This window comes from Propithecus coquereli, unplaced genomic scaffold (assembly GCF_000956105.1).
Source record: "Propithecus coquereli isolate 6110/MARCELLA unplaced genomic scaffold, Pcoq_1.0 Scaffold194, whole genome shotgun sequence".
NCBI lineage: Eukaryota > Metazoa > Chordata > Mammalia > Primates > Indriidae > Propithecus > Propithecus coquereli.
Genome location: NW_012144300.1, coordinates 1733808 through 1752519, shown reverse-complemented (window position 1 = coordinate 1752519; position 18712 = coordinate 1733808). Strand labels below are relative to the sequence as shown.

Here is an 18712-nt window from a genome sequence, read left to right as displayed (position 1 = left end):
AATATCTTCAAATTAAATTAATAAAAGAAGAAAAATTAGTTGGGCATGGTGGCACATGCATGTAGGTCCTGGCTACTCAGGAGGCTGAGGTGGGAGGATCCCTTGGGCCCAGGAGTTTGAGGCTGGAGTGAGCTATGATCATGCCACCACACTCCAGCCTGGGTGACATGGTAAAACCAAGGATGCAGAACTGGAACTCTCACATTAGTGGTGAGAATGCAAACTGGTACTAGCCATTCTGGAAAATGGTTTGGCAGTTATTAAGTAAGTATGTATGTACGTATTTATTTTTAGAGACAGGATCTCGCATTGTCACCCAGGTTGGAGTGCAGTGGCACAATTATAGTTCACTGTATCCTCGAACTCCTAGGCTCAAGAAATCCTCCTGCTTTAGCCTCCAGAGTAGATGGAACTACAGCATGCGCCACCACACCCAGATAATTTTTTTATATTTTGTTATTTTGTAGAGAAAAGGTCTCACTATATTGCCCAGGCTGGTCTCAAACTCCTGGCCTCAAGCAATCCTCCTGCCTCAGCCTTCCAAAGCACTGGGATTACAAGCATGAGCCACCTCGCGCAGCCAGTTTACTATAAAGTTTATTGTATATGTGCTACATGACCCAGCAATCCAACACCTAGGTATACACCCAAGAGAGATGAAAACGAAATGTTCACACAAAATGTTCATAGCACCTTTATTCATAATTTCCAAAAACTGGAAACAACCCAGTATCTTATTACTGATGAATGATAAACAAACTGTATTACAGCCATATTACTCAGCAAAAAAAAAAAAGCTAACTACTGATGCATACAAAAACAGATGGATCTCAAATGCATTATGCTAAGTGGAATAAGCCAGACTCGAAAGGCTCCATACTATATGAATAAATTTATATGACATTCTGAAAAAGCCAAAACTACAAGGAAAGAAAAGAGTCCAGTGGTTTCCAGAGGGTGGCAGTGGGAGGAGGGGCTGACTACAGTACAGAGATGCACAGGTAACATTTTAGGGTGATGAAAATGTTTGTTCAATATTTTTCATTGCAGAAGTGGTTACACACCCACAAATATGTTTACACACACACACACAAATCTAATAAACAAAATGTTTACTTAGGTCTAAAGTAATGTTCACATACCCTAATTGAAAAAATGAAACCTACAGCTCCCTCGTCTTAACAAGTTTAAATTTAAAGTCTATTTTATGAGTGCCAAATAACTTACTGTTCAGTTAAAGTGAAAAAAAAAAAAGTTATCAACTCTTGTCCTACTCAAGCCTACCTGATAAGGTGTATTTCGTAGTTTAGACTGTCTTACAGCAGCTGCCGCCCCACCATATGTTGTTTTTCCAGGATAAAAAGGAGAATCTCCAAGCTGACTGGTTTTAAGAATTGAAGAATTCCCAAGTGACTGCACAGAAATACAATGATAGATTATAAGCAATAGATACTCAAAACTAATGTGATTAAATCCAGTCCAGTTAGTACTCACAGTAGAAAGTGTTCCAAAGGCAGACAAGTTGAATGCTGGTTTTTTTGAGCTGGTGGCAGTGTGCTGTGACAGTGAATGAGAACGTTCAGCTTCTGGGGACCACAGAGGTGGCAATGAAGTGTTCTTTGAAACAGCTATATCTGAAACAAAAATATGCACTGCATAGTAACAGCACCAATTACGAGACGCTACATTTTTATAAATAGAAAAAAAATAAGTCAGAAAAAATTTCATCCCATGAAAAAGTTAATTTTACTACCAAAATTACGTGCTACCAAATGCCAAGAATACCTTTATCAGAAGCTCTTGAAGAAAAACCACTGGTAGTTGAGATGTTGTCATCATCATGCTGAGAGGTAGAATCTTTAATTTCTTTTACAAGGGAAAATCCAGAACTGCCGATTGGGAACGCGGAGGATGTGGATGGCTGACAGTGTAATACAGGGGATTCCAACATGGAGAAATTCAGATGGCTCCGATGAAGAGAAGGCCTTGTTAATACATCTGGATAATTTGAAGCAGTACTAGTTGTTGATGGTTCTTAAAAGAAAAGCATTAATAATATGAATATACCACTTAGAGCAATACACTAGCACAATAAAATGGTTTTTACTTTAAGAAAACACACTAAAGTGTATGATTTGGTTTCAATTCAAATCGCTGAGGCCTCTTCTGATAAGCACAATTTAAGATACACTTTGGCCAAAGTTTCAATTAATTTTCCTAATTAAGCCTCAAAATGTAGTTCAGTAGTCACATACAACTTCTAAAAGTGCATGATTCTTGATTTTCCTTGACTAGATGTTATTATAAGACATGCTCATAAAAAATTATTAAAGCAGCCATATAAGCAAGCCATAAAACAATAGGCAAAAGTCTGTCCCTCCAGGAATAACCACTGATAAACTTATATATCCTCCCAGATATAAATACATTTTCCCTAAACACATAATCATGTTATGTATCCTGCTCTGTGATTTGTTTTTTCATTTATCAATTTTGTTTCTACATTCAGAGCATTCCTTTTCAATACTACATTGTGTCGGGCATAGTGGCACACACCTATTGTCCCAACTACTCAGGAGGCTGAGGCAGGAGGATGGCTTGAGCCAATCAATGAGTTCAAGGCTGTAGCGCGGCATGATCGTGCCTGTTAAGTAGCCACTGCACTCCAGCCTGGCCAACATAGCGAGACTCTGTCTCTCAAAAAAAAAAAAAAAACTTTGTATTTTATCATACCATCATATGCTTTATTACAGTTATTTATTCAATTGTTTTCCCAATACCTCATCAAACATACATGCACTTATATCTGCATATGTTTAGCAGGATTATTTGGGATAAATCCATGGTTCTCTTTAAATATGTATGAAAATCATGAGGAGAAACTATTAAACATGCCTGAGCCACCCACAAAAAATATGATTCAGTATGTCTGAAGCTAGGCCCTTAAATTAGCCTGAGCAGTCTCAGGCATCCTAAGAATCAACAGGATAAACAATTATATGTGGAATTACTTCATCTGGATCAGACCACATACTCATTTTAGCTTATGACAGATATTAAACTATGATTCAAAGGACTTCCTTACAACTTATAAGCCAGATAATAATGTACATTTCCCCATAAGCTCCAACATCGGGTATTAACCTTTTCTGATTTTTATCCATCTAATATGTCAAATGGCATTGTTTTTATTTGTATTTATTTAAATAAGAGGGCTTTTGAGTATCCTTCCCTATATTCATTGGCCATTTATATTTCTTCTTCTGTTAATTGTATATTAACGTAATCTCTTGTACTAAATAAGATTAATAAGAGCTAATTCTTTTTGATCAGTAAGATCAACGTGATATGATGATAGTTGAAATACTACAACTATTTTTTCCCAGGTGGTTAAACCCATTCACTTTTTGATGTCTCCTGTAATACAGAAAATAATTTATACCTTGTTTAGAGTCTTTTACCATTTCAAGCTTATACAACTTTTTTTTTTTTTTACCGATTATTGGTACTATTGTTTTATTTCAATAAAAGTTTAATCTTGACTTGATTTGGAATCAGTTATGATGTAGGAGTGAAAGAAGGATCAGCTTTATTGTTTTCCAAATGGTTAGCCTGTTTATAATTTAAAATAATTTCTTAAATAAGCCATCCTTTCCTCACTGACTGAGAAGCCACTGTTACCACATTCTAAATCCTAAGAGGCTTAACCTGTACTTCCTCTAATGATATATCTTTGTATTTCTGTGCCAGTATCATATTTTAAACACTATAGCTTTAGAACACATTTAATACCTGTTAAAGTTACTCAACTCCACTTTCTGCTTATTATTCTTTTTCAAAATTTCTCTATTAATCTTCAGGGTTATTTTCAAGATATTAAGAATTGTATGTCAAGTTCCCAAAAGAGGCTTCCAGTTAGGATGAAATAGCTGGGATCAAACTAGCTCTTCTACTGTAAACTATAAAACTGGAGAAAAAGTATGAACCAACTGCTTTCAGACAGTAGGAAACAGCACCCAAAAAACTCACAAGGTGAGCCCTATGATTACCCAGCTCTCTGTCTAGGAACACTTTCAGGCAACAGAGACCTGGAATCCAAGCAAAACACAGCAGGCAGAAATCAGAATGAAGAACATTGGACAGTGGGGAACTGTGCAGAGAGGAGCCCCCAGAAAATCCACATGGACATGACCAGTGAGTAGATGGGCTGCACATATACAGAGCAAAACCGCCCAAGGCTTATCAAATAGCTGCAATGGAGTTGAAAAAACAAAGATGCCAGATAGTGAGCAGTGCTAGGAAAAACAAGTGTTGAGGACTTTGAAGTTCCAGGGTTGCCACAACTTAGAGATCCCATTAACACTGGTATTCAGCTGGCATACCAAAAAGCTTCCCCTTAGGAGTAAGGACTATGTCCTAGAACAAGGCCTACTCTAGATCTCTCCTAAAAAGCCACAGAAGAGACAGATTAGTCCTACCACATTAGGAGAATTAAGAAACACCTTGGAATTTCCACAAACACACATTAACCCAGCATAAAACTGTATCTACAAAAGTTCAAAATAATCATTCAGTAATTGAACTGCCTATGAAAACAAGAATCAAAACTCTTCAGAGGAAGATAACAGAATCCAGAGTCTCTATACATTATTATGCAAATGCAAATATGTAATAAAAAATTCACTTGATAAACATAAAAAAGAAAAATGTGATCCACAATAGGGGAGAAAAATAGTCAATAGAAACTTTAACCCAAGAGAGTAGACAAAAACCTTTAAATTTAGTATAACAAGACGGTAAAAGTAGCTACTGAAGTATGTTCAAAATTCCTAAAAGACATGTAAAAATTATTTTGACTGGGATCACACTGAATTCAAGATTTTAAAAAGAAACTGATGTTATTTCCAACATTGTTTTCCTACCCGCCCTTCCTTTTTGTTCAGGTCTCCTTTATGTCCCTCAGCAGAACTTAAGATTTCTTCTAGAGTGCCATATACTTCTTGTTAAGTATATTTCTATGTTTTTATTGCTTGATATTGTAAATGGGATCCTTTCTTCCTTCACATTTTCTAACTGGCTACTGCTTAAACAAGAGAGTTGGATTTTTAAATATTAACTTTGTGATCAATTTATAGAATTCCTTTATTTGAACATTCTCTTATTACATTCTTAATGTCTACTACTATAGTGACAATGGGCTTCTATCTTGTTCCTAACTTTAATGGGAATGTTTCTAATGTTTCCCTGTTAAATATGATTCTGACCTTTGGTTTGAAAGACTGACATGTTAAGGAAGGAGTAGTTTCCAAATTCCACATAGAAGTAAACAATGAATTTTAAATTTTAACAAATGCGTGTTTAGTATCTACTAAAAAGAGAAAAATTATAGGATCATTTTACCCATTAACATGCTAAATTTTATAAAATACTGAATGATTCCTTGCATTCCCTGATTAACACTCTCCCCAGTATTTTGTAATGTGCTGCCATACTGTATTTGCTACTCTAATTTTCTTCTGTGTGCTTTCTAAAAGTTTGTCTTCAAAAAAATTTACAGCTTAAGCAATACGAAACAATTCTGGATTATTTAGTTTCAAAGTACTATTAAATGAAAAACAAGGTGCAGATAAAAAACTGGACAAACCAGGACTAGAAGGAAACTAACTCACCATAATAAAAGCCATACGAAAAAACAGAGCTATCATCATACTGAATGGTAAAAGCCTGATTTTCCTCTAAGATCATAAGGCAAGGCTTCCCACTTTTCCCACTTCTATTGAACTTAGTATTATAAGTTATAGCCAGAGCAACAAAAGAAGAAATAAAAGGCATCTAAGTTGGAAGGGAAACGGTAAAATTATCTGTTTGCAAAGTATATAATTTTATATATAGATAACACTAAATATCCCACAGAAAACCTGTTAGAACAAATAAATTCAGCGAAGTACCAAGACATGTAAATCAACACACAAAAAATTGTTGTGTTTCTATGCACTAATAACGAACAATCTGAAAAGTAAATTAAAAAAAATCCATTTACAATAGCATCAAAAAAATAAAACATTTAGAAATTAACCAAGGAGGTAAAAGATGTGCACAATAAAAATTACAAAACAATGCTAAAAGAAATTAAAGAAAACAAATAAATGGAAAGATATCCCATGTTCATGGACTGGAAGACAATACTGTTAGAATGTCAATACTATCCAAGCAACCTATAGAGTCATACAATCCCTATCAAAATGTCCCAAAGACATTTTTTGCAGAAATAGAAATACCAACCTGGATAGAGCTGGAGCCTGTTTTACTAAGTGAAGTATCACAAGAATGGAAAAACAAGCATCATATGTACTCACCATCAAATTGGTATTAACTGACTTAACTGACCAACACTTAAGTGCACATATAGTAGTAACATTCATCAGGTGTCAGGCAGGTGGGAAGAGGGTAGGAAGGAATGGGTATATTCACACCTAATGGGTGCAGTACGCACCATCTGGGGGATGGACACACTTGAAGCTCTGATCGGGTGGGGCAAAGACAATAGACGTTAACCTAAACATCTGTACCCCCATAATATGCTCAAATAAAAAAATTAAAAATTAAAAAAAAGAAATAGAAATACCAATATTAAAATTCTTACCAAATCTCAAGGGACCCAAAATAGCCAAAATAATCTTTAAAAAGAGTAACAAAGTTGGAGGTCTCACACCCTGATTTCAAATTTATTACAAAATTACAGTGATCAAAATGATGTAGCACTGGCATACAGACAACATAGACCATGGAAAAGAACAGAAAGCCCAGAAATAAACCCCTATATATGTTCAAATGATCTTCAACAAAGAAGTCAAGACCACTCAATGAAAAAAGGATGGTCCCTTCAACAAATGGTTTTGGAAAACTGGATATGCGCATGGAAAAGAATGAAGTTGGACCCTTATCTTGAACCATATACAAAAATTAACTAAAAATGGATTAAAGATCAAAATTCAACACCCAAAACTTAAACTCCCAAGAAGAAAACAGACCATCATAACAGTGGATCTGACAATGATTTCTTCACTAAAAGAGTAGGAAACGGAAGCAAAAATAGATAAATGGGACTGTATCAATTGTAAAAACTTTTGTGCATCAAAGGACACAACCAAGAGAATGAAAAGGCAACCTATAAAATGAGAGAAAATATCTGCAAACCATAACTGATTAGGGGGTTAATATCCAGAATACATAAAGAACTCCTGCCCCCAGTTAAAATGGCTTTTATCAAAAAGACAAGCAATAATGGATACTAGTGACAATGCGTAGAAAGGGGAACCCTTGTAAACTGTTAATGCGAATGTAAATTATTAATAGTACACAGCTGTTATGAAGAACAACATGAAGGTTCCTCAAGAAACTAAAAACAGAACTACCACATGATCCAACAATCCCACTGCTGGGTATGCATCCAAAAGAAAGGAAATCTGTATATTAAAGAGATATCTGCACTGCCATGTTTACTGCAGTATTATTTGCACCAGCCAAAATATGGAATCAACTTAAGTGTCCATAAATGGATGAATGGATAAAAAACAACATGGTACATATATGCAATGGAATATTATTCATCCACAAAAAAGAATAAAATCCTGTCATTTGCAACAACATGGATGGAACTGAAGGACATTATGTTAAGTGAAATAAGACAGGCACAAGAAGACAAATATCACATATTCTCACTTATACATAGGAGTTTAAAAAATTGAACTCATGGAGATATAGAGTAGAATGATGGTTACCAGAGACTGGGAAAGGTAGTAGAGAGGAGAGGCAATAAACAAGGGATGGTTAATGGGTATAAAAAATACAGCTAGATGTGGGGGTTGTGGGAAAGGAAAAATAAGAAAGAAAAAGGAAAGAAGGAAGGAAGGGATGAGGGAAAAGAAAAAGGAATAAGAAAGGAAAGAAAATACAGCTAGACAGAAGGAATAAGATCTAATGTTTAGTAGCACAGTTAACAGGGTGACTACATTTAACAATAATTTACTGTATATTTCAAAATAACTAAAAAAGTAGAATTGGAATGTTCCCAACACAAAGAAATAACAAATGCTTGAGGTGGTGGATATCCCAATTACCCTGATTTGATTATTACACATTACATACTTGATGCAAAATATCACCTGTACCTTATAAATGTATAACTATTATGCATCCATAATAATTGAAAATTTTTAAAGTAAATAAAAAATAAAAGGTAAATCTAAGCAAAAAAGAATAAGAACTCCTATAACTAAATAGCTCATTAAAAAATGAGCAAAGAAACTACACAGGCATTTCTCCACAGATGACGTACAATGGCCAACGAGCATATAAAAAGATGCTCAACATCACTAATGAGAGAAATACAAATTAAAACCAGAATGAGATATCATCTCATACCATTAGGATATATACTATCAGAAAAAGAGAAATTAAATGTTGGCAAAGACATGGAGAAACTGGAACCCTTGTGCACTGCCAGTGGGAATGTAAAATGGTACAGACATTATGGAAACAGTATAGTGATTCCTCAAAAAATTAAAGACAGAATTTCCTTATGATCTAGCAATTCCACTTCTGGGAACATACTCAAAAAACTGAAAGTGGGCTCTCAGACATTTGTACACTCATGTTCACAACAGCATTATTCACAGGAGCCAAAATGTAGAAGCAATTCCAAATGTCCATCGACAGACAAATGGATAAGCAAAATGTGGTATATACATTCAATGGATTATTCCACCTTAAAAAGGAAATTCTGATATATGGTACAACATGAATGAGCCTTGAAGACTAAGTAAAATAAATCAAGTAAAACAAGCCAGTAACAAAGACAAATATTCTATGATTCCACTCATATGAGGTGCTGAGTAGTTAAAATCATAGGAACAAAAACTAGAATGGTGGCTGCTAGGGACTAATGGAGGGGATATATGGGGAGATATTTTTCAATGGGTACAGAGTTTGAGTTTTGCAAGGTGAAAAAAGTTCTGAGACAGATGGTTGTAACAGGTGCACAACAATGTGAATATATTTAATATCACTGAGCTGGGCACAAAAAAAAAACAATGTACATATCTTAATTTTAAATTAATTTTTTATTGCTAAAAAATACTAAGGATCATTTGTACCTTCAGTGAGTCATGCTCTTTTAGCTGGTGGAGGATCTAGGTGTGAGTAGGCTATCCATACAGATTTGTGTACATACACTCTGTACAATGTCAAAAGTTGCCTAACAACATATTTCTTAGAATGTATCCCCTTAGTTAAGCAATGTATGACTATCTGTAAGTTTTTTCAAGAATGCACTGTCAAATTTAGTATAATGTTTCACAGAGGAAACATAAACCGTCATTTCTTTGTTATTAATATATGTAGCAAAATCTATATTAATGTTAGTGGGGAACTGAAGTCACACACAATGCTGACTATAAGGGAAGCATGTAGGACTCACAAAGTTTAAGAGAAGTAGAGGATTCAGATCTAAGACAAGAATGAGAGGGGAAAATGCTATCAATTTTTTCAAGTAGATATCAAAAAGCTGCCCGCAATTTGCTTCTACATGAGGGGAGTAGGGATGAGAAGGTGGGCAAGTAAGTGTGGGAACAGAGAAAACAAGATCAACCATATGTTGACTGTTGAAGCTGGGTGATGGCTACACATGGGGGTTCGCTATACTATCCTTCTTACTTCAGTAGCTGGAAATTTTCCATAATAATTTTATTTATTTATTTTTTTTGAGACAGAGTCTCACTCTGTTGCCCTGGCTAGAGTGAATGCTGTGGCGTTAGCCTAGCTCACAGCAACCTCAAACTCCTGGGCTCAAGAGATCCTACTGCCTCAGTCTCCCGAGTAGCTGGGACTACAGGCATGCGCCACCATGCCCGACTAATTTTTTCTATATATTTTTAGTTGTCTAGATAATTTTTTTCTATTTTTTTTTTTTTTTAGTAGAGACAGGGTCTCCCTCTTGCTCAGGCTGGTCTCAAACTTCTGAGCTCAAACAATCCGCCCGCCTCAGCCTCCCAGAGTGCTAGGATTACAGGTGTGAGCCACCACGCCCGGCCCGTAATAATTTTATAAGATAGTATACACGTAACAGAAAAGCTACTTTATAAATTTAATAAGATGATGAATAAAATCTGAGTTCCAATTGATCTTGGCAAACCGATGAAATCAATCCCACTGTTTTCATGAAAATACAAACACACAAATAAAACATCACAGCTGTAGAAGGAGAAACTCCATGTATCTCAAACCTAAATACTTCGAGTTAGTTATTTCTTACAAGTATGTTCATTAAGATGGCAAAGATGGTTTCGGTCACTGTGTATATACTGGTGCTCTCTAGAAGTCTCTAACCAGAAGAAAAAGAAAAGCTGGGGTCCCATTTGGTGTCCAGAAAAGAAAATGACATGGAAGCACTCAGCTTAGAGATCTACCAGATAAATCCTCAAAACAGCTGCTGGTAACATATTTAAGAGAAACCCTGGGCCGGGATTTCCATAATCCCTGAGTTTTGGGAGGGAGGCTGAGGTGGGAGGATTGCTTGAGACCAGGAGTTTGAGATCAGCCTAGGCAACATAGAGAGATCTGTCTCTACCCAACCCCCCCCCCCAAAAAAATTAGGCAGGTGTGGCAGTGTGTGCCTTTAGTCCCAGCTACCTGGGAGGCTGAGGTGGGAGGATTCCTTGAGCCCAGGAGTTCAAGGCTGCAGTGAGCTGTAACGGTGTCTGGAAGACAGGGTGAGACTGTGACACTGTCACTCTTAAAAGGAGGTGGTGTGGGGGGATCCTTGAAAAGCACAGATATTAAAACTTCTGAAGTTATTCTAACAAAAATAAGGGAACATGCAAAGAATACATCAAATTGAACATTACTAGGAAAACTCAGATTCCCATTTCTCCAAAATAAAAACCATTCTTTCAGGCCCATTTCATTTTCACTACAGGCAAATCAGGCAGGAAAGTATTATTAAGTATGCCAAAATTAACAGGGCATATATCAACATTATTTAAGACAAGATTTAACAGAAAAAACTATAACTATATATGTCAAAACATGTATTGAAAGAAAAAATATATGTTGAAAGAAACATATACTAAAAGATATGTTGGGCTTCATCAAAATTAAAAACTTCTGTGCTTCAAAGGACACCATCAAGGAAGTAAAAAGACAACCCACAGAATGGAAGAAAAAATTTGCAAATCCTATACAGATAAGGGACTTGTATCCAAAATACATAAAGCTCTGTTACAACTCAACAATAAAAAGACAAGTAACCCAATCAAAAATAAAAAAGAGGGGTTTGAATAGCCATTTTTCCAAAGATATACAAATGGCCAATAAGCACATTAAAAGATGCTCAACGTCACTAGTCATCAGGGAAACACAAATCAAAACCAAAGTGAGATACTGCCACACCCACTAGGATAGCTATAATCAAAATAAATTGAACTTAAGTATTAGTGAGGATATAAAGAAACTGGAACCTTCATACACTACTGGTAAGAAAGATGGTGTACTCACTTTGAGAAACAGTTTGGCAATTCTGCAAAACGTTAAACACATAATTACCATATGACCTAGCAATTTTACTCTACACAAAAACTTACACACCAATATTCAGAGCAGCATTATCCATAATATCCTAAAAGTGAAAACAACCCAAAAATCCATCAACTGATGAATGGATTTTTAAAAATATAGTTTATCCAGACAATGGAATATTGGGGGAGGGGAGGATGAAGTTCTGATATAAATATGGATGAACCTTAAAACCATTGCACTACGTTAAAGTCAGTCACAAAGATCACATATTCTATGATTTCATTTACATGAAATCTCTGGAACAAGCAAATCCACTGAGATAGAAAGTAGATTAGTGACTGCCAGGAGTTGGGAGAGGGGTAGAGGGAATGACTACTAATAGATATGGTATTTCTTTGTTGGGTGATGAAAATGTTCTAAAATCGATGGTGGTCATAACTGCAGAACTTTTGTGAATATACTAAAAACCACTCAACTGTACACTTTAAATAGGTGAGTTTTATAGCATGTAAAATGTATCTCAATAAAGCCATAAAAATATATAAAGTGAATTGAGAGAATAATATTCCCAAATACACCATATTCACAGGTTATACCAAATCCATTAAATACTTGTAAACCCCACCAAGATGCTGTAAATTTATAAAGTACACCAAAAAAGTTCAAGTCTTTAAAATGCAGGGTCACTTAATTGCAAGATTAATAGAATGACCCAGCTGAGCTCGCCCCAGAGAGGTTAAGAGGCAACTGCAGTTATATTATACCCAAATTGTGACAGGCACTACCACAGTTTCACTTTAACAGTTAATATTTACAAAGTATAGCTTCTGACTTTCTGTTGGGAAAAGAAAAAAAAAAAGAAGAAAAAGAAAATATTTACATTGTACTACTACCTTAGTGCCAGGGCCTATTCTAAGGGCTTCACAATTACTCTTTTTCAAACAACTTATGAAGATACAAAGGAGAAAATAAATTAATTACCCTGCCAAAAGCCACACAACCAATATTGGCGGTATGAAATTGAAACCCAGGAAATCTAACATCAGAGCTTGAACTCTTAAGCGATACGCAGTTTATCAACCTTCCTTAATAAACAAAAAGCTGATATATAAAAGATATCCAGTTTGAACTTGATTGTCACCCTCCTACACAGTTTATGTACCACCCAATTAGATTTATCATAGCCAGTTAATATGTTAAAATTAAGGCATGAAAACCTATCATTCATGACAAAATATCCACATTCTATTTACCTTCTGTATTACTGACTGCTGGCTCAGGAGTGATTCTCCCATCATTAATATTAGAGCTCTCCTCATCAGCATACGTCAAATGGTCATCTTCTCTATTCTCTGGCCAGTGTGGAACCTCGCCTGTGTCTCTTGAGCAGCTGCATACATCTTCATTCTTGTTGAAGTACCTCTGTAGCCACCCTGGCACAATATTCTTAACAGATTCCGTAACCCTGCTAAGAATGCCCTATTGGGGGGAAAACATGTAAGACAGTTTTAGAAATTTATCTTTTTAAATAACTACTTAGAGAAAGCCAGCTAAGTAAGACACTGTTCCCAACAAAGTTTGTTAAAATTCAGTTACAGGACATGTTTGAAGCTCTGACTCAGGTGGGGCAAAGGCAATAATATGTAACCTAAATATCTGTACCCCCGTAATATGCTGATATAAAAATAAATAAATAAATAAATTCGGTTACAGGCTGGGTGCGGTGACTCACGCCTATAATCCTTAACACTCTGGGAAGCTGAGGCAGGAGGATTGCTTGAGCCCAGGAGATTGAGGTTACAGTGAGCTATGATGGCACCACTGCACTCTACCCAGGGCAACAGAGTCAGACTTAGTCTCAAAACAAAAAAAATTCACTTATAAAAGTTAATGCTAACATAATGGTATTTTACAAATTCTATAGATATGAAATTCCTACTTTTTTCTTTCTTCTATATGCATACATGAGCCAATAATTGTCCCAAATGGCCAATCCTTAAAAAAAACCCAATAGGCCATCAAATAAGCAATATCCATTTTAGATTTAGCAAAAAAATATGAATAAACATTTTAATCTCAGAGAAAAGGCAACCGTTTTTCTCCCAGCATACTACAACAATATAAACAATACCTTCAACAGCCTTCTCAAGCAATTATTTTGCTGTACATTCTTCTAAGAAAGAAAAATTTAGACAAATAGAAATGAGCTTTTAAAGACAGGAAATAAAACTAATCAAATATAAATGAAGAAATAATTTAAGAATCTTTTTTTTTTTGAGACAGAGTCTCGCCCTGTTGCCCTGGCTAGCTAGAGTGCCGTGGCGTCAGCCTAGCTCACAGCAACCTCAAGCTCCTGGGCTCAAGCAATCCTTCTGCCCCAACCTCCCAAGTAGCTGGGACTACAGGTATGCGCCACCATGCCCGGCTAATTTTTTATATGTATTTTTTTAGCTGTCCAGATCATTTCTTTCTATTTTTTAGTAGAGACGGGGTCTCGCTCTTGTTCAGGCTGGTCTAGAACTCCTGACCTGGAGCAATCCACCCGCCTCGGCCTCCCAGAGTGCTGGGATTACAGGCATGAGCCACCACGCCTGGCCTTAAGAATTTTTTTTGATGGTGAAATTTCACTACAGCAAAAGTTGCCTGAAAATCTGAGAAATCAATTTTATGATGGTAACTTTTAAAGGGAGAAAAGAAAAGTAATGTGGTATAACAACCGCTATTATTAATAGCAGTTATTGTAGTTTGGCTATGTGCCAGGCACTGTTTTAAGCAATTTATACATATTACTCAGTTTAATCCCCACAATAACTTTACGAAGTTGGAATTAATATTCCCACTTTATGGATGAAGACAGACAATGAAGTTAATTAAGTAATTACCCAAGGTAAAAACATGACTACTACAGTTTATCTAGGATAGAGTAAAAGCATGGGCTTTGGGATTGCTAGGACTTAGGGTGAAATTTGAGTACCTCTCTGTACTTTGATTTACTCTAGGTAAAATAAGAAAAATACCACCTCCTATTATCATCTTTAGGAATTATAATGAAAAATCAAATGAAATTATGTGAAATTACATCTCAGTTTACAAGGTATAACACAACACATACTCATAACTTTATTACTAACAAGGAAAAAAAGCTAGCAAAAACAAATTGAGGTAAGGTAATCAATTTTAAGCAACGATTTCTTTCACAAATCAGCATTAGCAGGGTTTCAGAGAAAAAGTCAAAGAGAAAAAACGACTTAGCAGGTACAAAAAATAAAGTCAAGGCAGAATGTATAAATCTATCTTGAAAGGAAACCCAAGACACAGAGGCCTTAAAAATTCTATCAACAGAAAAGATGTGGAAGACATCTCTGATACAGGCACTTGAATAGTAAATTCCTTGTTGTTTGAAAATATGTGGTAACAACTGGGAAGTACGTAATTATTTTCCATGCATTCTCCAAACAAATTTTCAACATGTGTATGCAAGGTAAATTCTCTATCAAACATATGAAGCCAACAGTTCTAGAATACTCACTACTGAAAAACACAAATTCATTGTTCCCCTTTTCTATGCTAATGTTACACGGTATTAGTTATCTTGAGAGAAAAAAAGATTATATACCTACATCCAAGATTTAATATTTATAAAAACATGCATAATACTAGTTATTTGCTCCCTTTCTATATTTCAAGACTTAAAAGTGCTTACAATATATAATACAGTTTAAGACAGACTTTAAAACAAAAAGACATACCTGATATAGGTTACAGGCTAGCTAAAGAACCGTAACAAGAATTTAATATAGACAGAAAGTTTCTCATGGACTTCCTCTAAGGTGTTCAACTATTAAAAGTATCAGAGAATCTTGAGATCCCTACCCATCTAAGGCAAGTACAGAACAACTTAAAAGTGATACCACACTTAACCAAATGGCATGTATGTGGCAGTCTTAGATATCTTGGAGAATAATCAGAAAAGAAAACTGAATAGTCAAAATGGGTATACTAAAGCTCATTCACTAAAGTGCATGAACTTTGCTTTCAGATCCTGTCTTTCATAAACTAAAATTCAACCAACTTATCCAGTCTCAGCACAGAGAAGCTTAATATAGGAAAATTACATTGAGACAGAGGCACAGTGAATGACAGCAGGAAGAGTAAAAAGAAATGCAGATTATAAAACTGACCTGGAACCATTTCAGAAGAACATCCTTGCACTTCAGTACAAAATATACCTTTGTAGGTTAAATGACCCTATGTCATCAAGAAAACGTTAAATTAAGCTCAATATACTCTAGCACTAGTGGTTCTCAAAGTGTGATCCCATTAGCAGTAATATCAGCATCGCCCCAGGTCCTATTCCAGTCCTACTAAAAGATAAATTCCAGGGGAGGGGCCACCTATTTTATCAAGCCCTCCCAAGTAATCCTGATGTACCCTAAAGTTTGGGAACCACCACTACAGTTAATGAGATTAGGAAATCAGATACATTTCAGGAAATTAAGATCATTTTTGAGTAAAAGTCCCTCTAAAACAGGTAAATAAAATTGTGCAAAGGCTTAGGCTTCAGTTGTCTAGAAAACATATACATGTGGAGCACTAGTCAGGCAATAATTAAGATAAGGCCGGACATGGTGGCTCACACCTGTAATCCTAGCACTCTGGGAGGCCGAGGCAGGAAGATCGCTTGAGACCAGCCTGGGCATGGTGGCACACGCCTGTAGGCCCAGCTACTGGGGAGGCTAAGGCAGGAGGATGGCTTGAGCCCAGGAGATGGAGGTTGCAGTGAGCTACAATGACACCACTGCCAAGGTGACAAAGTAAGACTGTCTCAAAAAAAAAAAAAAAAAAAAAAAGACAGGATGAAAATTTTCTAAAATGAATCACAAAACAAACCTTACAGTGACCATTTTGGAGTATGCCGAATACAGTGCTGCTCGCAGAACTATTTTCCCAGTGTTTCCCAAACTTTAGCCATGATTTTTTACCTGTGCTATGGTTTAATGCTTTTCTTTAAATCCCCTTACTTTTCTTAAAACTTAGCTTTTTCCTACACACACACACACACAAATCTACAAAAAAAAAAAAAAAATCACAGATTTGATGCTGTGCTGGTCTCCACATGCACTTCTCTCAGCCTATTTTTGATAGCTTGTATCTATGGACTGCACTACCAAGTGCAGTTAGACTGGCCCGTGAAAGATATTAGAAGATACTAGAAATTAGAGAATGGGAGAAAAAGGAGGTCTTTTCTTCTGTCCTCCCTGCTTAAATGCTCCATCTCCAAACTACCATTCCAGCCAGGTGACCCCTCCCTCACTCGTTACATTATTTCTTCATTTTATTCCTTCAATCCTAGGGATGGTAGCAGCCCTTGTCTCCCCCTGGACATCTTGCAACCCTGTATTTATTCCCTTTGAGCCACGGGCATCACTCTAAGTAGACCCTTTCTCAAAGATACTTCGGTTGAGCCATCTGCAGTGAACTCTTTCTTGCTGGGACCCTAACTGATATAGGAGTGCTAGCTGTTAATTTCTTTTCTATGTATCAGATTCACCTTTATCAACAATGAACAGGCTGGGTGCAAGGGCTCATGTCTGTAATCCTAGTACTCTGGGAGGCCGAGGCGGGAGGATCGCTTGAGCTCAGGAGTTCAAGATCAGCCTGAGCAAGAGTGAGACCCCCTTCTCTACTAAAAACAGAAAAAATTAGCCGGGCATGGTGGTGCACACCTGTAGTCCCAGCAACTCAGGAGGCTGAGGCAGAAAGACTGCTTGAGCCCAGGAGTTTGAGGTTGCTGTGAGCTAGGCTGACGCCACGGCACTCTAGCCCAGGCAACAGAGTGAGACTCTGTCATTCACTCATTCATTCATAAATAAATAATTTTTTAAAAAGAAAAAACAATGAACAGGTTACCAACCATACTTGGGAAGCACCCATATTACCCAATAACCTACATCCAACCTTTATCTCTATAAAGCAATATATAAATGGACCAGAAAAGGTGCTTATCCTGGTGAATATTTTAGAATCTGAGTTAACTCATGGAGGTAAAGGCAGACATTGCTATTCTTCATTAAATCAATACTTATTGATTGCATACTACTACATGTCAGACATTAAACACTGGGGACACAGCAGTAAACAAGTTCCTGCCCTCTGGGAGATCATATTCTACATTAGGGAGACAAATAGCCAAGTAAACATAATATGTAACACATAAACATAATATGGTGATCTAGTGCTACCAACAAAAATAAAGCTAGGAAGCAAAATGAGAGAGGTATCCCATTATACAAGCAAAGACTTAAAAAGTGAAGAATAGGACATACAAATTTCTACTGGAGAAGTTACTACATACTGAGGGAACAAAAAGGTGCAAAGACCCAAAAACAGGAATGCCCTTGGAAAATTCGGTCCAAGCTTCTGGTAAACTTAACAATTAATGCAAAACCAAAATCTTAAATTAACTTTAAACCATTCAAAATTCCCCTTGATTTTTGTGTGTATACCCATGCGTGAGAATCTGCCTAATCTGTTCTGCAGTTTATATAATATATCCAGTAACTATAAAAGGACTACAACAGTATAGTAGTATTGGTGTCACCTTTAAGCTCCTTAGAAAGGCAAATATGTTTTAACAAGCTCTTAAGGTGATTCTTATGCAAATTAATGTTTGAGAACTACTGTACTGTTATTCCAATTAAGGCCTTGGTAAACATAAACCAGAATATAAGTTTAACTAAAACATAACATAAAGTTTTACCTTAAAGGCCACCTATTTGAATGATTATCTCATTATCTATCAAACACAACATGCCATTGTATCAGTTTTTATAAACATCGACTTTGTCATATTGACTCTGAAAATCCATCATAAATAAACATAAAAGCCTACCTTTTTTGTTTTTTTGAGACAGAGTCTCACTATGTTGCCCAGGCTAGAGTGCCGTGGTGTCAGCCTAGCTCACAGCAACCTCAAACTCCTGGGCTCAAGTGATCCTCCTGCCTCAGCCTCCCGAGAAGCTGTGACTACAGGCATGCGCCACCATGCCCGGCTAGTTTTTTCTGTATATTTTTAGTTGTCCAATTAATTTTTTTCTATTTTTAGTAGAGACGGGGTCTCGCTCTTGCTCAGGCTGGT

General features: G+C 36.3%; 1 protein-coding gene across 1 annotated transcript in view; it reads right to left on the bottom strand.

Moving 5' to 3' along the window:
- Positions 1–18712, bottom strand: part of NUP153 (nucleoporin 153kDa) — a 98573-nt gene that overhangs the window by 71304 nt on the left and 8557 nt on the right. The window contains exons 2-5 of the mRNA XM_012643253.1: positions 12828–13053; positions 1786–2034; positions 1495–1634; positions 1285–1413 (exon numbers count right to left, since the gene is read on the bottom strand). Of these exons, the coding sequence (XP_012498707.1) occupies positions 1285–1413; positions 1495–1634; positions 1786–2034; positions 12828–13053 (744 nt within the window). The remainder of the gene's footprint in view (positions 1–1284; positions 1414–1494; positions 1635–1785; positions 2035–12827; positions 13054–18712) is intronic.